The sequence below is a fragment of the Falco biarmicus genome, chromosome 1, assembly GCF_023638135.1.
Source record: "Falco biarmicus isolate bFalBia1 chromosome 1, bFalBia1.pri, whole genome shotgun sequence".
NCBI classification, from domain to species: domain Eukaryota; kingdom Metazoa; phylum Chordata; class Aves; order Falconiformes; family Falconidae; genus Falco; species Falco biarmicus.
Genome location: NC_079288.1, coordinates 19,576,881 through 19,591,657, shown reverse-complemented (window position 1 = coordinate 19,591,657; position 14,777 = coordinate 19,576,881). Strand labels below are relative to the sequence as shown.

General features: G+C 62.3%; 4 protein-coding genes and 2 non-coding genes across 7 annotated transcripts; 4 read left to right on the top strand and 2 right to left on the bottom strand.

The window, feature by feature from the left end:
* Positions 1-894: 894 nt before the first annotated feature.
* Positions 895-3,481, bottom strand: PROCA1 (protein interacting with cyclin A1). Of its 2 annotated transcripts, XM_056359043.1 has the most exons (5): positions 2,795-3,481; positions 1,832-1,964; positions 1,583-1,717; positions 1,250-1,494; positions 895-1,171 (listed from the first exon to the last, which is right to left on the bottom strand). In XM_056359043.1, exons 1-5 carry the CDS (start codon positions 3,174-3,176, stop codon positions 969-971), a joined length of 1,098 nt encoding a protein of 365 aa, XP_056215018.1. In that variant the 5' UTR covers positions 3,177-3,481; the 3' UTR covers positions 895-968. The 2 variants fall into 2 exon arrangements, with proteins under 2 accessions (XP_056215018.1, XP_056214941.1); XM_056358966.1 differs by having other exon boundaries at positions 895-1,494.
* A 784-nt stretch (positions 3,482-4,265) lies between these two features.
* LOC130159979 (adenine phosphoribosyltransferase-like) lies at positions 4,266-5,454 on the top strand. The gene is made up of 5 exons (XM_056362134.1): positions 4,266-4,427; positions 4,588-4,681; positions 4,759-4,905; positions 4,998-5,093; positions 5,203-5,454. The coding sequence occupies exons 1-5, from the start codon at positions 4,305-4,307 to the stop codon at positions 5,328-5,330; spliced, it is 588 nt and encodes a 195-aa protein (XP_056218109.1). The 5' UTR covers positions 4,266-4,304; the 3' UTR covers positions 5,331-5,454.
* A 224-nt stretch (positions 5,455-5,678) lies between these two features.
* RAB34 (RAB34, member RAS oncogene family) lies at positions 5,679-8,380 on the bottom strand. Its single transcript, XM_056359162.1, is given in 11 exon segments — positions 5,679-5,895; positions 5,978-6,085; positions 6,172-6,262; positions 6,355-6,436; positions 6,609-6,660; positions 6,735-6,799; positions 6,869-6,970; positions 7,167-7,204; positions 7,206-7,233; positions 7,617-7,708; positions 7,799-8,380. Coding segments are annotated over 11 exon segments (1,161 nt in total). The 5' UTR covers positions 8,234-8,380; the 3' UTR covers positions 5,679-5,827.
* Positions 8,381-9,162: 782 nt separating this feature from the next.
* Positions 9,163-12,197, top strand: RPL23A (ribosomal protein L23a). Its single transcript, XM_056361533.1, is given in 7 exon segments — positions 9,163-9,214; positions 10,219-10,334; positions 10,336-10,400; positions 10,716-10,870; positions 10,873-10,891; positions 11,303-11,372; positions 12,132-12,197. Coding segments are annotated over 7 exon segments (465 nt in total). The 5' UTR covers positions 9,163-9,189; the 3' UTR covers positions 12,147-12,197.
* LOC130143969 (small nucleolar RNA Z17) lies at positions 10,570-10,642 on the top strand. The gene has a single exon (XR_008819955.1). It is a non-coding gene; the product is annotated as a small nucleolar RNA Z17 (small nucleolar RNA).
* On the top strand, positions 11,159-11,227 carry LOC130143967 (small nucleolar RNA SNORD42). Its single transcript, XR_008819952.1, has one exon. It is a non-coding gene; the product is annotated as a small nucleolar RNA SNORD42 (small nucleolar RNA).
* Positions 12,198-14,777: the final 2,580 nt, after the last annotated feature.

Here is a 14,777-nt window from a genome sequence, read left to right as displayed (position 1 = left end):
ACCCTCCTCCAGGAATGGTGGGGTTTGCATGGAGCAGTTCTGCTCTCCGCGCCTTGGTGCTGTCTGATCTCCCAAGGCTCGGTTCCTGTTGCTCCAGCTTTTTGCTATTCTGGGAACTGGTGCTGGTGTGGTAAGATCTTTCTACTGGCCTCACTGGGGAGGAGAGGGGACGCAGTGCTGAGCTACGCTCCTTGCTCGGAAGCACTTTGGAGGAGTTGGTGGCAATGCCCCATCTCTGGGCACAGCCCTCAAGCTCTTTGCTACGGGAGCCCAGTTATTGGCGAGGGAAGGAGTTGGGCTGCGATCCCCGTCCGCCAGGCAGGGACACGGGCAGCTCGCCCCTGCTTCTCCCTGGGCTGCGCCTACTTTTCAACCAGGGCTGGAAAAGCTGCTGTTCTCCTGCTCCAAAGAGTTCTTGTACAGCGCTGGAGGAGCCTCCAGGGAGGGATGAGGCCCCCGTTCCTCCCAGAGCAGCTCCTGATTGCTGGGGGCTGGAGGAGTTGGTGTTGGAGTGGGAGCACTGGGAAAAGGTGGCGGGTTAAGTGGCAGAGAAAGCTGGGGTGGTGCGATCCATTAACTGGTCTTCCAGCAAAACAGCCCTGGGGAACGTCACCTTCTGCGGCAGGGGAGTGAAAATCAGGGCTCTGCCCCATACCAGCACAGGGATGGGTGCTGTGTCCCCAGCCGGTGCAACGACTTCTGTCCCCGGTTCCCTGGGAAGGTGACATGAGCCAGTGGGATCGGTGAGGAACAGCACAAACCCACTCAATGCCCACCCAGCTCCCGGTGCCCCCCTCCCACCGCCCCGCAAGCAGATTCAGCCCTGGGATCTCCCTGGGATGCCACCCCGGTGTGATCCTTTCTCCCGGCGCAGACAGAGCAGAGGCTGCGCCATCTGCTCAAGCAGCTGTAACTTTATTACACAGCCAAGACCCGCACGGGGCCGGGGGGCATCAGGGCCATGCCTCTCAGGCAGGCTGCCCCTCAGCTTTGCTTTTCAGCCTCTTCTTTCTGTTTCTCTCCTTCCTCCTCCTCTTCCCGCTGGCAGTGGAGACCGGGGAGGGGGTGGCCAGCACTGGCCCCCTGCCCAAGTCCTCCCAGGCCGGAGCATCACTCAGGACGGCGTTGGCTGCTTCCCCCAAGCGCGGCAGCGGGGCCCGTGGGACCTGGCCTGCAGTGGGATGAGCAGGGGCAGTGGCTGAAGAACAGCTCAGCTCTCCGTTTTTGGAAGGGTTTTTCTTTTTCTGACCTTTCCCCTTCTTTTTCTTGTCTTTCTTCTTCCCCTTCCTCTCTTTCTTGGCTGCCTTGCGGGAGGATGGTGGGCGGGCGGGCACGTGATGCTCCGCTGGGATGGCTCCTCCACCCACGCTGCTCCATGGGGGGCTCAGCGGGACCCCTGCGGGCCTCGCTGCCCAGTCAATGAGCTCCCCCCCAAACTCATACAGCACTGGCTCCCTGGGGACCGCAATGGCCACCGTGTTGTACGCCCTGCACCTGCAAAGAGCCAGGAGGCACAGGGTGAGATGAGCCCCGGCAGGGCTGAACCAGGGGACGGTCCCCACATTGCGGGGGGGACACTCACCAGACGTAGAGGTAGGGCTCCACGCACTCCTCCTTATAGGCAAACTCGAAGCAGGGCACCTGGATGACGTTGAAGAAGGCCTGGCCCACCACCCGCGAGGCCGTGTCGTTCACCTGCCGCAGGCACTCCTTCAACCTGCCGTGGGGCGCAGCTGGGGTGAGGGGGACCAGGGGGGCTGCCGGAGGGGCTGGATCCCCCCCACGGGATGCAAGGATGCTGCAAGGCACAGTCGGATGCGGGGCTGCTCACCTGCGGTCGCAGTCGCAGTGGCTGATGGTGTGCCAGCGCAGGTTGCGGTACCCATAGCGGGCGGTGAAGGGGTGGATGACGTGCTGGCAGTGGTCATGGTCCCGGCAGCACCGGTCTGTGTCCCGGTGCTCCCCTGCAGGGGTGCAGGCAGGGCTGGGGGGGGTCGTCATGCAGGGGCTGGGGCTGGATGGGGTTGGGATCAGGGCTGGGCTAGGGCTGGGATCAGAATTATATTGGACTGAGACAGACCTGAAGCCATACTGGGATGAGTAGGGGCTGGGATTAGACTGGCACTGGGATGGAGACAAAACTGGCACTGAGATGAGGACTGGGGATGCACCAGCACCACAGTGGGCATGAGACTGGGACTAGGATGGGGACCAGGGCTGGATCAGGACCAAGAGGGGAACTGGGCTGGGATCAGGATAGGGACTGGGAGTGGACCAGGATGCACCAGCACCACAGTGGGCATGAGACTGGGACTAGGATGGGGACCAGGGCTGGATCAGGACCAAGAGGGGAACTGGGCTGGGATCAGGATAGGGACTGGGAGTGGACCAGGATGGACCAGCCCTCTGATGGGGACTAGATGGAGGTGAACTGGGACTGGGCTGGCACTGGGGTGCAGACTGAACTGGGACAGACAGGGATTGAACAAGCACAGGGCTGAAGACTGGAGTGGACAGCTAGGATTGATGGGGACTGACCCAGCACTGGGATGGGACTGGGACTGGGGTTGGGCAGGGGTGGAGCAGCACTGGCCTGAGGATGGGATGGGATGGGATGGGATGGGATGGGATGGGATGGGATGGGATGGGATGGGATGGCACGGGATGGTGTAGCATGGCACAGCATGGGGAGGGATGAGAAGGGATGGGGTAGGATAGCATGACATGGCACAGCATGGGGCATGGCATGGCATGGCATGGGGAGGACACGTAGCAGCGGCCCCGCCGCCCTTACCCAGCTGCTCGTAGGCATCCGCATTGCTGCCTGCACCGCACCACAGCGTCCCGGGGTAGGTGAGCCCTCGGCGGGCCCGTGTCCGTGCCGGCGGACCCGCTCCGGTGCCGGGGGCCGCTCCGGGGAGGGCTGCCAGCGGCAGCGGGAGCAGGAGGAGGAGGAGGAGGAGGAGGTGGCTGAGCAGCCCCGGGGCGCACATGGCACCGCGCCGCTGCCCGCGGTGGGGCCGCCTTATAGCACGGCACAGCCCGCCCACGCGGGGCGGCTCGACTCGGCACGGCACGGCACGGCACGGCACAGCACGGCTCGGCACGGCACGGCTCGGCTCGGCACCGTGCGGAGAGTCCCGGTGCTGGAGCCGCTGCCCGGAGCCGCGGCGCATCCCGGCCCCGCATCCCGCGGGGGGGGGGGTTACCCCTCGGTGGGGCCGGGCCCCGTTGCTGTGGCAGCCGGTGGGGTGATGTGCCGGGGCCGGTAACGCTCCGGCCCCAAGGCGCCCGCCCCGTGACGCACCGGCCCCCGCATGGCCCCCGACCCCGGAGTGGCCCCCGACGGGAGAAGGATGCTCCCCGCGGCCCCTGTCCCGACCCACGGATGCTCCTCTTAGCCCATCCCATGGACGGTCCCCGCAGCCTCACGGCCCGATGCTCCCTGCAGCTCCCTGTCCCATCCCACAGATGCTCCCCACAGCCCCACATCCTGCCCCATCCCACAGATGCCCCACGGTGCCTTGGACAGGGGCAGCCCCGGTGCCCTGTGCCCAGCTGGGGCTGGCAGCCCACAGGCACCCAGCAGCTCCCAGCACGGCTGCCAGGACTCCCTCCCCAGGGCTCGCCCCCCCGGCTGGTTCCCCCACCATGCAGCCCATTGGCAATCCGGACACAGAGCTGGCACATCGGGCAGCCGAGCCAGCCAGCACTTGGGAGGGCAGGATGGCAGCCGGACACCCCAGCAGGGACGTGCGTGGCCTCAGAAAATCCCCGCACTGCCTGAGACCCCACAAGCTGCGGGGCTGCACCCTGAGCATCACCCTGGCTTGCTGTCCCTTGCACCCACGGGGTGCCTCGGGCACCATGCCACCTGCACCATGCCCTGGCACCCCTGGAGCAACTGCCCCAGCCCCGGTGCTCCCCACCATGCAACTGCCTGGCTGGGACATCAGAGCCCAGTGGGGGCACATCACTGGCCCATGGGCAGGGCTCCCACCTGGCACCAGCTCAAGCCCAGCTGGCGGAGGGTGCTGGCAGGGGCCCAGAACCACCAGGGCTGCCCCCGCTCAGCTGTCGCTGTCTGTGACACTCCCCATGACAGTCCCACTCAGCTCAGCCTCACCGCCAGCACCCAGGTACGGAGCCGACTCGGGCGTGCTGGGACCCTGGGGTGCCCACATGTGGGTGAGGATGGGGAGGGTGGGAGGCACTGAGCCACGGGGAGCCCTGTGGAGGCTGTGGGTGGGGGGTCTCACCCCCTGTTGCATGCTCAGTGCTTGCAGTGCCTGCAGTTCCTACGCATGGACCTGTGCCACGTCCCTGTCACCCGGGAGAAGGGCTGGTACCTGGCACTGATGGCCCCAAACGTCAAGGGTCCCAACTATGCCTGGCTGGACCCCTCCCGGCTCTACTGCCACCCGCAAGTACCTGGTGCCTGGGGCGTATGGCACCCATGGGGGTGCTGGGGTGGGCTACATCCCCACGGGGCTGCTGGGGCACCTGGCTGTGCCCACGGGCACTGGCACAGGGCTGCGGGTGCCCATGATGGGCTGCGGGCACCCAGCACCTCCGCTCTCTCCCCAGGGCTTGCAGGACTGTGTGACCGACCTGCTGCAGCCCTTCCAGGGAGACGCCATCGACATGGTGGCTGGCATCGATGCCATGGGCTTCATCCTGGGTGAGCAGGGACACGGGTGTGCTCAGGGTCCCCATCCCTCATCCCTGCAGGGCCTGACAGTGCCTGCCCACCCCCAGGTGCTGCCGCTGCTGCCGTGCTGCAGAAAGGCTTCCTGGCCATCCGCAAAGCCGGGCATCTTTGCGTGCAGACGCTGGCGCAGCCCTACACTGACTACTCGGGCCGAGAGAAGGTGATGGAGGTCCGCACCGACGCCATCTCACTCGGTGAGCCAGGGGGTGCTCCCATCTTGGGGGGGAGGCTGCCGGTGTAGGCACTGGGCACCGAGCACTCAGCTGCAGCCTGTGCCCCCTCCCAGGTCTGCGCATCCTCCTTGTGGACCAGTGGGTTGAAACTGGGGGCACCATGAGAGCGGCCATCCAACTGGTGGAGCAGCAAGGGGGGGTCGTGGCAGGTAGGAAGAGGCCTACCAGGGCACCCCAGGGTGCACCCATGGGTGTAGTGGGACCACCATCCCCATACCCCCCAGCGGTCAGCACTGAGCCCCCACTGTGTCCCCACAGGTGTCGCCGCCATCTGCATCGAGGACAGCGAGGGCGGGCGGTGGATCCAGGAGCACTACAAGTGTGCCCACTGCGTCCCCCCACACCTGCAGCCCCGCTTCAACAGCCACCAGCTCAGCTGGGACTGACGGGGGGGTTGGGTGGTGGCACCTTGCATGTCCCCTGCATCCCCCCTCAGGGCGCAGGGCTGCTGGCTCTTCAGGGCAGAGACACCCAGGGTACCCACCACCAGGTTTGGCTTCCACCATATCCAAGACAGTAGCCCCTCCTGGGTGGCATCCCCTGGCTCTGTCCTCCCACCAGCCCATGAACCTCATGGCTGCACCCAGGGGCAGGGGACCCCCCCGCCAGCCCCAGCCCCCAGCCCCACACCTTTCTTAAAAAGCATAAAAAAGGTTTTATTAAGATAAACAGGAGCCTGGGGGCACCTCCCCCTGCGAGTGGTACCTGGGTTTGCATAGCTATGGAGCCGCCTGGGTGCTCCTGACCACCATGGCCCTGGGTGCCCAGGCAGGTGGGGCACTGGCGGGGCCAGGGGGTGGCAGGGACAGCTCCTCGGGGACAGCCTGGGCTGCCCCTCTTTGGTCCAGGGGTGTGAGTGTGGCGGGGGCCAGGGGCTGCCCCCTCACTGGCAGCACTTGGGTTTCTTGCGGGGCGCTGACAGGTACAGTTCGCTCTCATTGCCGCTGATCCCTGGAGGGGAAGAGGGAGAGTGGGTGGGCGCGTGGGGGATGAGGAAGGGGGCTCCCATGCAGGGCCAGCTGGGGGTACTCACGCACGGTGTCGCCAATCCTGCGGGCGCTGCTGCGCTCCAGCTCGGCCAGCACGCTGCTCTCAAAGGTCAGTGCCGCCACACGGAAGAAGAAATCCCGCACGTTCTCCCCTGCCCCGCAGGATGAGACCCCCTGAGTGTACCCTCACCTGGCTGGACACTGGGGTCTGCATCTCCCCACCCAGCCAAGGACCCACCAGTGAGCGAGGAGACAGCCCAGTACTCTGCCCGCATCTCCTGGGCCACCTTGAGAGCATCCTTCTCCATCAGGCTGTACTGCGCCGGCGTCTGCCAACCGAGCCAGGAGGGGTGGGTGGGTGACGGGGACAGCCCCGCCAAACCGGGGTGCAGAGAGCCCGTGGGAAGGGGGACACACTCACGCTCAGGTCCTTCTTGGAGCCCACCAAGAAGAGGATTACGTTGGATGGGTCGTTCTCCTTCAGGGCGTCAGCCAGCCACTGCCTGCGGGGCCACTGTCACCGGCGGGTGGCCAAGCACCACCCTCCTGCTCGCCCGCTGCAGCGTTGCAGCAGCCCCACACGCTCCTGCCCAGCTTTCACCTCTCCATCCAGCCCCACCACCCCCCACGCTTGTCCCCAGTCCCACCTCAGACCCTTGGCCATGTGTCACCTACCGCGTGTGCTCCAGGGACGCCACATCGTTGACATCGAAGACAATCACGATGGCTGGGGGGTGGGGGGAAGGAGGGGTGAGGTGGGGATGGGGACAGCCCGTGTGGGGGACGCAGTGGGGACCTCACCTTGTGCTCCTCGGTAGTAGGTGGAGGCGATGCACTTGAAGCGCTCCTGGCCAGCTGTGTCCCACCTGGGGGGTGGGGTGGGAGGTGAGGGGGGGCCACAGGGGTGCGTGGGGAGGGGGCTGCCACCTACTCACAGCTGCAGGCTGAAGGGCACCCCCAGCACCTCAAACCGCTCCATCTCAAAATCTACCCCGATGGTCGCCTTGTAGTTCTTGTCGAAGGTGTCCTTGCAAAAGCTGGGGGGGGGCGGGGGGAGGTGGGTGTCAGCAGCCCCCTGCCCCAGGGGGTGCCCAGCACCAGAGTCTGACCAGGGTTGGGCTCAGCCCAAGGTACCGCTGCTTTTTTTTTTTTTTTTTTTGGGGGGGGGGGCGGGGCATGGGAGTCTTTTCCCCTGCCCCCCCCCGCAAGTGTCTCTGGGGGGGGTCCCATTACCGGTTGATCAGGCAGGTCTTCCCCACCGAGAGGTCCCCCCACCACGATGATTTTGGAGATCTTGAACCTGCACAGCAGGGGGACACCGGGGCAGCTCAGCAGGGCAGGGGGACCCCCGCCTGCACCCCCACCCCCCCCAGCCGGCCACGTGGGCAGAGAGGTTCATGGCTGTGGGGGGTGTCACCCCACAGCCCCCTGTATCCAGCAGCCCCCTGCAGCTTGGCCCGCCCGCCCCGTTGCCAGCCCAGCCCGGACCCCCATGTGTGTGTCCCCCCCCCCCCGCTGCATTCCTGCGCCGTGACGCAGGGCTCGGCACACGGGCAGCGCCGGCAGCCACGCGGCGCCTACGCCGGGGACCCCCCACCCGAGACTGGCGGGACCGTGGGTCTCTTGTCACCTCCCCCCCTACCCCAGTCCTGGGGTGGGAACCCCAGATGGCCCCAGACTCACCCCACAGTACCAGTCCGTTGCTCCTGGCAGGCACTGGCCACCGTGGGGTGGAAGGCGACGCGGGCGTGCAGGGCGGCCTCCTTCCGAAAACACTGCAGGGGGACAAAGGGGGACACCCGTGTGACCACAGGGTTTGGCGAGGCCACCCCCGGGCCGGTGTCCCCCCCCTCCCCGTGACTCACCGGGGGCAGGTCGGCGATGACCCTGTCCCTGCGAACCGGAGCCAGCACGTTCATCGTCCTGTGGGGCCACTGGGGTGGGCTGGGTGGGGGCTGGGTGGCTGGGGGGAGTAGAGGTGGGCTGAGGGCCACCACCGAGGCCTGGGGACAGAGGGAGCGGTGATATCCCGTGTCCCAGCTGTCCCCATGTACAGCATCCCGGAATAGGGCTGTCCCCATGTCCCCAAGCTGGGCTGTCCTCTTATCCCAACTATCTCCACATCGTCGGGACGTGGCTGTCCCCATGTCGTGGCTGTCCCCACATCCCCAGGTGTGGCTGTCCCCATGTCCCAGCGCTTTGAGGTCCCTGAGTGTGGCTGTCCCCACACCCTGGGGTGCAGCTGTCCCCATGCCCCAGCTGCCCCCATGTCCCATGTCCCGGCCATCCCCACATCCCATGTGTGCCACCCCAGGGTACAGCTGTCCCCATGTCCCCAAGCATGGCTGTCCCACACCCCAGCACGCAGCTGTCCCCACACCCCTACACACCTAAGTCCCGAAGTCCCTGTGTCCCCACATCCCAAGCCTGACACCCCAGCAGCGCATGGCCATCCCTGGTCCCCGCGTCCCCGACGGTGGCTGTCCCCGGGTCCCACCCGCCGGTCCCCATGCCCCCGACGGTGGCTGTCCCCATGCCCCACCAGTCCCCATCCCCCTGAGCACGACCGTGCCTGTGTCCCACCGGTCCCTACGTCCCCGACGGTGGCTGTCCCCATGTCCCGCTAGTCCCCACGCCCCCGACGGTGGCTGTCCCCGTGTCCCACCCGTCCCCATCCCCCCGAGCGCCGTCGTCCCCGTGTCCCACCGGTCCCACGCCCCCGAGTGTGCCCGTCCCGGTGTCCCCGCAAGCCGTGTCCCCCGTGCGCAGGCCCCCCCCCCCCCCAGACACGCCCCCCCGCCCCGTCCCGGTCCCCTCCGTGGGTGAACGGGGGGGGTCCGCGTTACCGCGAACCTCCCGGCTGCGGTAGCGGTGCTCGGCGCTGCACGCCCAGCCCCGGAGGAACCTCCCAGGAGGGGAGGGGCCAGGACGCCGGTTCCTCCGGGGCTGGGCCACTGCGCTGCTGCCCACACGCCAGGACCCCGGTAATCCCGCACCGGGGGCTCAGCCCGGCCCCCACCGCCGGGGCGGCGCGGGGAGGGGGTCCCGTGCGCAGGACTACAACTCCCATGAGGCCTCGCGGGGCGTGGCAGCTTCTGCGCATGCGCAGATGAGGCCGCCGATGAGTCCTACCGCTCCCGGTGGGCCCCGCGGTACCGCGAGAGTTGGGGCGTGAAGGGGACATCTCGCGAGAGTTTGGGCTATAAGCCCGTGCGGGGCAGCGAGGGAGGCCCCTTTCGGCTTCCGCCTGGCCAAGATGGCGCCCAAGGCCAAGAAGGAGGGTGAGGGCTCGGGGCGGCGGGTGGCTGCGGGCTCGGCGTGTTGAAGGATCGCCGGGGTGTGGGTGGAGGGCGGCGGGGGCCAGGGCTGAGCGGTGTGGGGAGGGAGGGAGGGCGGGCGGGCGGGCAGGCAGCGGCCCCGTGCTGGCCGCCGGCACGTGGGGTGGCGGGAGAGGCCTACGCTGGCGGGCCGAGCGCCGGCATCTCGGTTTCACCGAAAGCAGGAATAAGGAAACTCCTTCACTCCTGCGTAGCCCTAAGAAGCGTACATTATGGTAGCGCTGGATGCACGGGGGATCGCCCTGCCTCACGTGCATGCCGTATAGTATATCAAACAAAATTATATAGTCCACACTTAAGATTATGCGTTATATTTTTCGGGAAAGTCATATATTAATTCAGTGGGCAGTCCTGTGTTAATGAAGCATCGTGCATGCTCCTTACGGGTATCTGAGCCTTCCGAGGGGTCTCAAGTCGACCCTGTAGTTACAGCTGACCAGTCACTTAGCCTTAATTTAGTTCCCTGTATGCAGAGCCAAGGAGAGTCCAAGTTTGTCTCATTAATTACCTATGCAGCCATCCCCTCAGTGATTGTAAGCTTTAAACGACTCTTACGTAGCCAGGGTCAGTTAGCAATCTCTCCATAGTGATTACACTGAAGCAAACAATATAGTTACAAAGCTAAAAGAGAATATATAAGGAATATAGTTACAAAACTAAAAAAGGCTAAACTACGTGGTAGTTTAGTGGCTTGGGGTCTGTGGGAGCTGAGGAGGAATGAATGTTGCCATCTGTTTGGTGCAGTGGGTGGTTGGCTTGTGTGGGGGAAGAGGGAAGCTTGAACCCCGTTGGGTGTTCTGGGGTTGGCCTTGGTGGATGAAGATGCCCTGACTTGGTGAGGTCTTGCTCATTGAGTTGTGTGACGGGGAAGCTGTGGCCCGTTAGGGGCAGGGGAGCATATACTGGTCCTGCAGATGCTGGTTGGGCTGACTGAGCTGTCATCATAGCTGTGCCTCCGAAGACAGAGGCAAAAGCTAAGGCGCTGAAGGCCAAGAAGGCCGTCCTGAAGGGGGTCCACAGTCACAAGAAGAAGAAGATCCGCACATCACCCACCTTTCGCAGGCCCCAAGACCCTGCGACTGCGCCGGCAGCCCAAGTACCCCCGGAAGAGTGCCCCACGGAGAAACAAGTATGTGTGGGGTGTTGGGCTCGGCCCTGCTGCAGGGTTTGTGGGGTGGGAGCAGCCACATGCATGGGGAGCTGTACCCTGCTGCAGGACCCAGGGCAATACCTTGCCAGTGTGCCATCCTGGGAGCTGAGCCATACCTCAGTGGCAGAGCGCTGCAGAGGGTGTTTGGGGTGCAGGTGATGATTTCAAGCGACCAAAGCCTGAGAGTTTGTGATTATAACTTTTTTGGTGACTGATGCACCCCAAAGAAAGCCCCTGAGGTGCAGGGATGGCATCTGCCAGCTGCCTTTTAACCACAGGGTCTCTCTCCTGCAGGCTGGACCATTATGCCATTATCAAGTTCCCTTTGACCACAGAGTCAGCAATGAAGAAGATAGAGGATAACAATACTCTGGTTTTCATCGTCGATGTCAAGGCAAACAAGCACCAGATCAAACAGGCTGTCAAGAAGCTGTATGATATTGATGTGGCCAGGTCAACACATTGATTAGGTGAGAAGAAGAGGAGGATGGGTCACTGGTGGGAGTGACATTCTTCAAGAGACCAGAGTGGCTTTTAGCAGAAAATGGTAACACCTGTGAGTTTCAGCAGTTGCGGGTAGTCTCAGGAGGTGTGGGATTAAGCTCTGTAGTGTTTTCAGTGTTAAAAGTTTTGAGAAATGCAGCTTGTGACTGAGTACATCTTAGTGGAAGTGGGGAATGTTGGCAGACCAGAGGGTCTGCTTCATCAGGGAGCTCTTCTAACACCCAGGGAGTTTTGTGCAAATGATGTGAACATTTTTTTTACCACTGAATAATGTGATGTTTCCAAAGGAACCACTGATGCACATCATTATAGCGGGAAGGTGGAGAGGGTGGGAGTAGTTGTGTGCCTCTGTTCTGATGCCTCCTGTTCCACTCTAGGCCTGATGGAGAGAAGAAGGCTTATGTGCGACTGGCTCCAGATTACGATGCACTGGATGTAGCCAACAAGGTGAGGAAACTTTGCAGCTGCCGGTAGCTGTCTTGTATCTCCTCCACCTGACCAGGTCTCTACCTGACCTGGCCTACACGTGAGGTACTTGTGCTTCAAGCACAGTGGCGCTTCTGTGGTGTGTCTTTGTAGTTAGGATCCAGGTGTTCAGAAGAAAGACCACATTGTCTAGGAAAACACAACTCTGCCTGAAAGATCCTGAGGTTAGGTGGGAAAAGTTACTGAGAGAGAATTGCTGCTGTTCTTCAGCTCCTCCAGGGAGGGGCTCTACTCCACAGGACTACTAGAGCTCGAGAGTATTAGTGGGGAGGGTGCACAAACTGCCCTGCAGCTTCTGGCTTGACACAGTGTTTGTCTTAATAGTGTTCTTGGCCAACACTGTTGGCAGCTGATTCAAACAGGGGAGATGATGGCAGGGGCACAGCTGGGCTGCTGGCCTGGGTGAAGGAAGGGTTTCTGCTGTGCAGGTGGCTGTGTTGCTGGAAGTAGCAGGCAGTTTAGTCCTCGAGGTGGTTGAGGTAGGCAGGAGCAGTGGTGGCACAGATTGGAGTAGGGGATTGTGGCTTAGCACGAGGGTCACTGTGTAATAAATATATAAAGGGGTCATGTAGGGTGCTTGGGCAGGTCTGGGAGGAAGAAGCCTGTCCTTGGAGGACAGGAATCCTGGGGAGAAGCAGCCCTGGTAGTGATGTCTGTGGTAGAGGGTCTTGCGTTTCTGCCACCGTAACATCTGTTTTAACATGCTTTGCTTCTTTCCAGATTGGAATCATCTAAACTGCATCTACCAAGAACTGTATAGACAAGATAATAAACCTTGTGACACCACTGAGGGGCTCTTGTGATTTGTGACAGCATAGCCTGTGTGAAAGAGAGCACCTAGCAAACTTTTGGGGATTCATGTCAGTAAAGGTAGGGGGGTTCTTCCCTCCCTCCCTGGCACTAGGTGGGTAGAGCTGTGAGAGGATCGGATGGGGGCAGGGGCCGTGCTGCCCTGCTGACAGGGTCTCTTGGATCACTGGCCTCTCTGCAGTGGGTAAACATGAGGTGGCACTCCTTCAGATTTCAAATATCTCTATTTACCCATGACTTCTGGTATCCTGCTGCATTTTCTTGCACTGAGTAATTAGTGTGTGCTTGTGAGCAGTGCTCTCTGTCCTACACAGCTTCCTTGTGGAGCATACCACAGGCTAAAGAGTGCCCAGGAGGTGGGTAGTAACCACAACAAAAACGTATTAATGGTTTGGATCTGGCACAAGCAGAGTGTCCCACCATTTTCTGAGTGTATCAGCTATTTGCTTACGCTGCAAGATTCACTTGACCAAGCCCTCAAGCTAATCAAATAGCAGAGGCTTTGTGGGTTTCTTTCTGGCATGATCCTTATTCCTCATGTTGCAGTGTGTGAATCGCAGCCTGGTTTCCCTGACACTGTTACGGTTATGTTGCCTGTAACCTCGCAGGGTTCACTGTCCTCATGGGGGCTGTTTCCAAACTGGCTGCTGTTGCTGCCTCGGCTGCCCTTTGCTTCTTCAGATTTGTAGATGGAAACTGGCTTTTCAGAGTCCTTGGAGAGTCACAAGAATGTGGAGCACTGGGTGAGCAGGAAATGGTGAAGTACAGATAAGCCTTCAGGGGTGCTTAAGTATGTTGTTAGGCTTGATTGAGAAAGGTGATGAAAGCTGTGACCAAATACTGATGGGGGCAATGGAGCTCTTGAGCAGCAGGACACAGAGTTCCTTTGAGCCTCTTGCCGAAGGGTGGTGGAGCCCTGGGGTGGAGGTTTGGCCCCGTGTGAAAAGATGGTGGATGGAAAGGGTGAGCTATCCTGTCACCCCACAGTCCGAGCATGGCAGCAAAGGTCTGTGCTGGGTTGTGTGACCCTTGGTGTGAGACTTCCCCTGGTGCTTATGGCTCCAGGTACTGGGGAAGTGCAGCTGGATCTGCTGGGTTCATGTTGGGCTGCCTGCGGTGGGAGAAGGATGTGTGTCCTCTGGGGAGGGCTGGGGGCTGTGGTGAGGGAGAGGCCAGTAGCCTCTCTGAGGAGGGCAGCTCTGGGTATTCCGAAGCCTGCATGCTCACCTTCGTGTGGGCCAACCTTGGCTGCTGACAGCCTGCTTCTGAAAGCTGGGGTTGGAAATGGGGGCTGCCTGGGAAGCCCCCCCCAATCCCCCTGGGATGCTCAGCTGGTCTGGAGGGGAGTTGAATGTTCCCTGTCTGTTGTAAGGAGTGAGAAGCTGCCTGGAGGGAGGAGTGCTGCTTCCCAGGAGCAACCCAACCTGCCCGTGGCCTGGGTGAAGCCTGGGGAGGGGACAAGTGGCAGCAGGGGATGCCGGGGGTTTGCTCCCTCCTTAGCTGTAGTCACACCAAGAAACAGATGGGGAAGCGCCCTTCTTGCAGTGAAGCTGATGCTGGAGTGAGAAGCGGGTGTGTGCTGCAGTGGGAGGCTGGGGAGGGATTTCTCATCAGCATGACTTGCAGTCTGCCCTGGCCCTGCCTCACCTTAGCCCGGTGGCTGCTGCTGGCTGTGACGCTTTGCTTCCCTGTGCTTGCCTCTCACTCTGGGCTGGCAGGTGTCCCCATCCACAGCTGCCCCAGCCCGGCCAGTGCTGCCCTGCTGGGAGATGCTCCAGCTAAAAGCCAGGAGGGGAATGGGGGGGAGCCAGGCTCCCTGCCTTGGGAAGTTTGTCATGCCTGACCTTTCCATGCTGCTGTAAGAGCGGTGGGAGCGTGGGCTGGTCCCCCTGTGCCTGTGACCTGCTGGGCAGAGCCGTGATTGCTCTGTGCAGAGAGGCAGGGGGAAATTTGGAGCGATCGGCTCAAGGGGAAACTAAGATCAGGGCTTGATTGTGTGGGGATATTTGCAGATGGAGTCACTGCAGAGGCCATGGTGCTTAAGCTGCGGCTGGGAAGATGTGTAGCTGTTGGGGTGTGCTGCTGAGGGGTAGGGCTGTGCCCTGCCAGGGCTTCCCGTGGGGCTGCTGAGCTCTGCTTTGAGCAAGGGGGGGGGGCAAGGCAGCAGGTGTGAAGCTGGTGTAGGTCCCTGCCCATGCAGTGTCCCCAGTATCATGTCTCCACTCTGGCTGCCAGGCTGTTCCCACCCAGTGTGCCACAGCATTGGTGTACACCAGGAGGTGCCGGCAGGATCCCGGCCCTGTGGGGTGTTTCCTGGCTCTGGATGGAGGATGATCCCCAATGGCTTCCACTGAATCACCAGCTTCAACCACAGTGCCTGTCTGCCTGAGCTGGTGGGACAGATCCTGCCCCGGGGCAGAGGTCGGGCAGGTGTCCCGCTGAGCTCCACTGCTTATGCCAGTCCGGTGTGATCCCAGAGCTGTCACATCAGCAGAATTTGCCTTCCCGATGCTTTGGTGCTCCACAGGACCGGCTGGGCCCGTTCCAGCCCTGCTC

Coding starts and splice junctions, on each gene's coding strand:
- PROCA1 (XM_056358966.1), bottom strand. CDS start 3,176: ATGCGCCGCGGCTCCGGGCAGCGGCTCCAGCACCGGGACTCTCCGCAC. Junction 1,965..2,794: donor GGATGCCTACGAGCAGCTGG/GTAAGGGCGGCG, acceptor GCACCCCTGCAG/GGGAGCACCGGGACACAGAC. Junction 1,718..1,831: donor CACTGCGACTGCGACCGCAG/GTGAGCAGCCCC, acceptor GCCCCACGGCAG/GTTGAAGGAGTGCCTGCGGC.
- LOC130159979 (XM_056362134.1), top strand. CDS start 4,305: ATGGACCTGTGCCACGTCCCTGTCACCCGGGAGAAGGGCTGGTACCTG. Junction 4,682..4,758: donor TGCCATGGGCTTCATCCTGG/GTGAGCAGGGAC, acceptor GCCCACCCCCAG/GTGCTGCCGCTGCTGCCGTG. Junction 4,906..4,997: donor CACCGACGCCATCTCACTCG/GTGAGCCAGGGG, acceptor GCCCCCTCCCAG/GTCTGCGCATCCTCCTTGTG.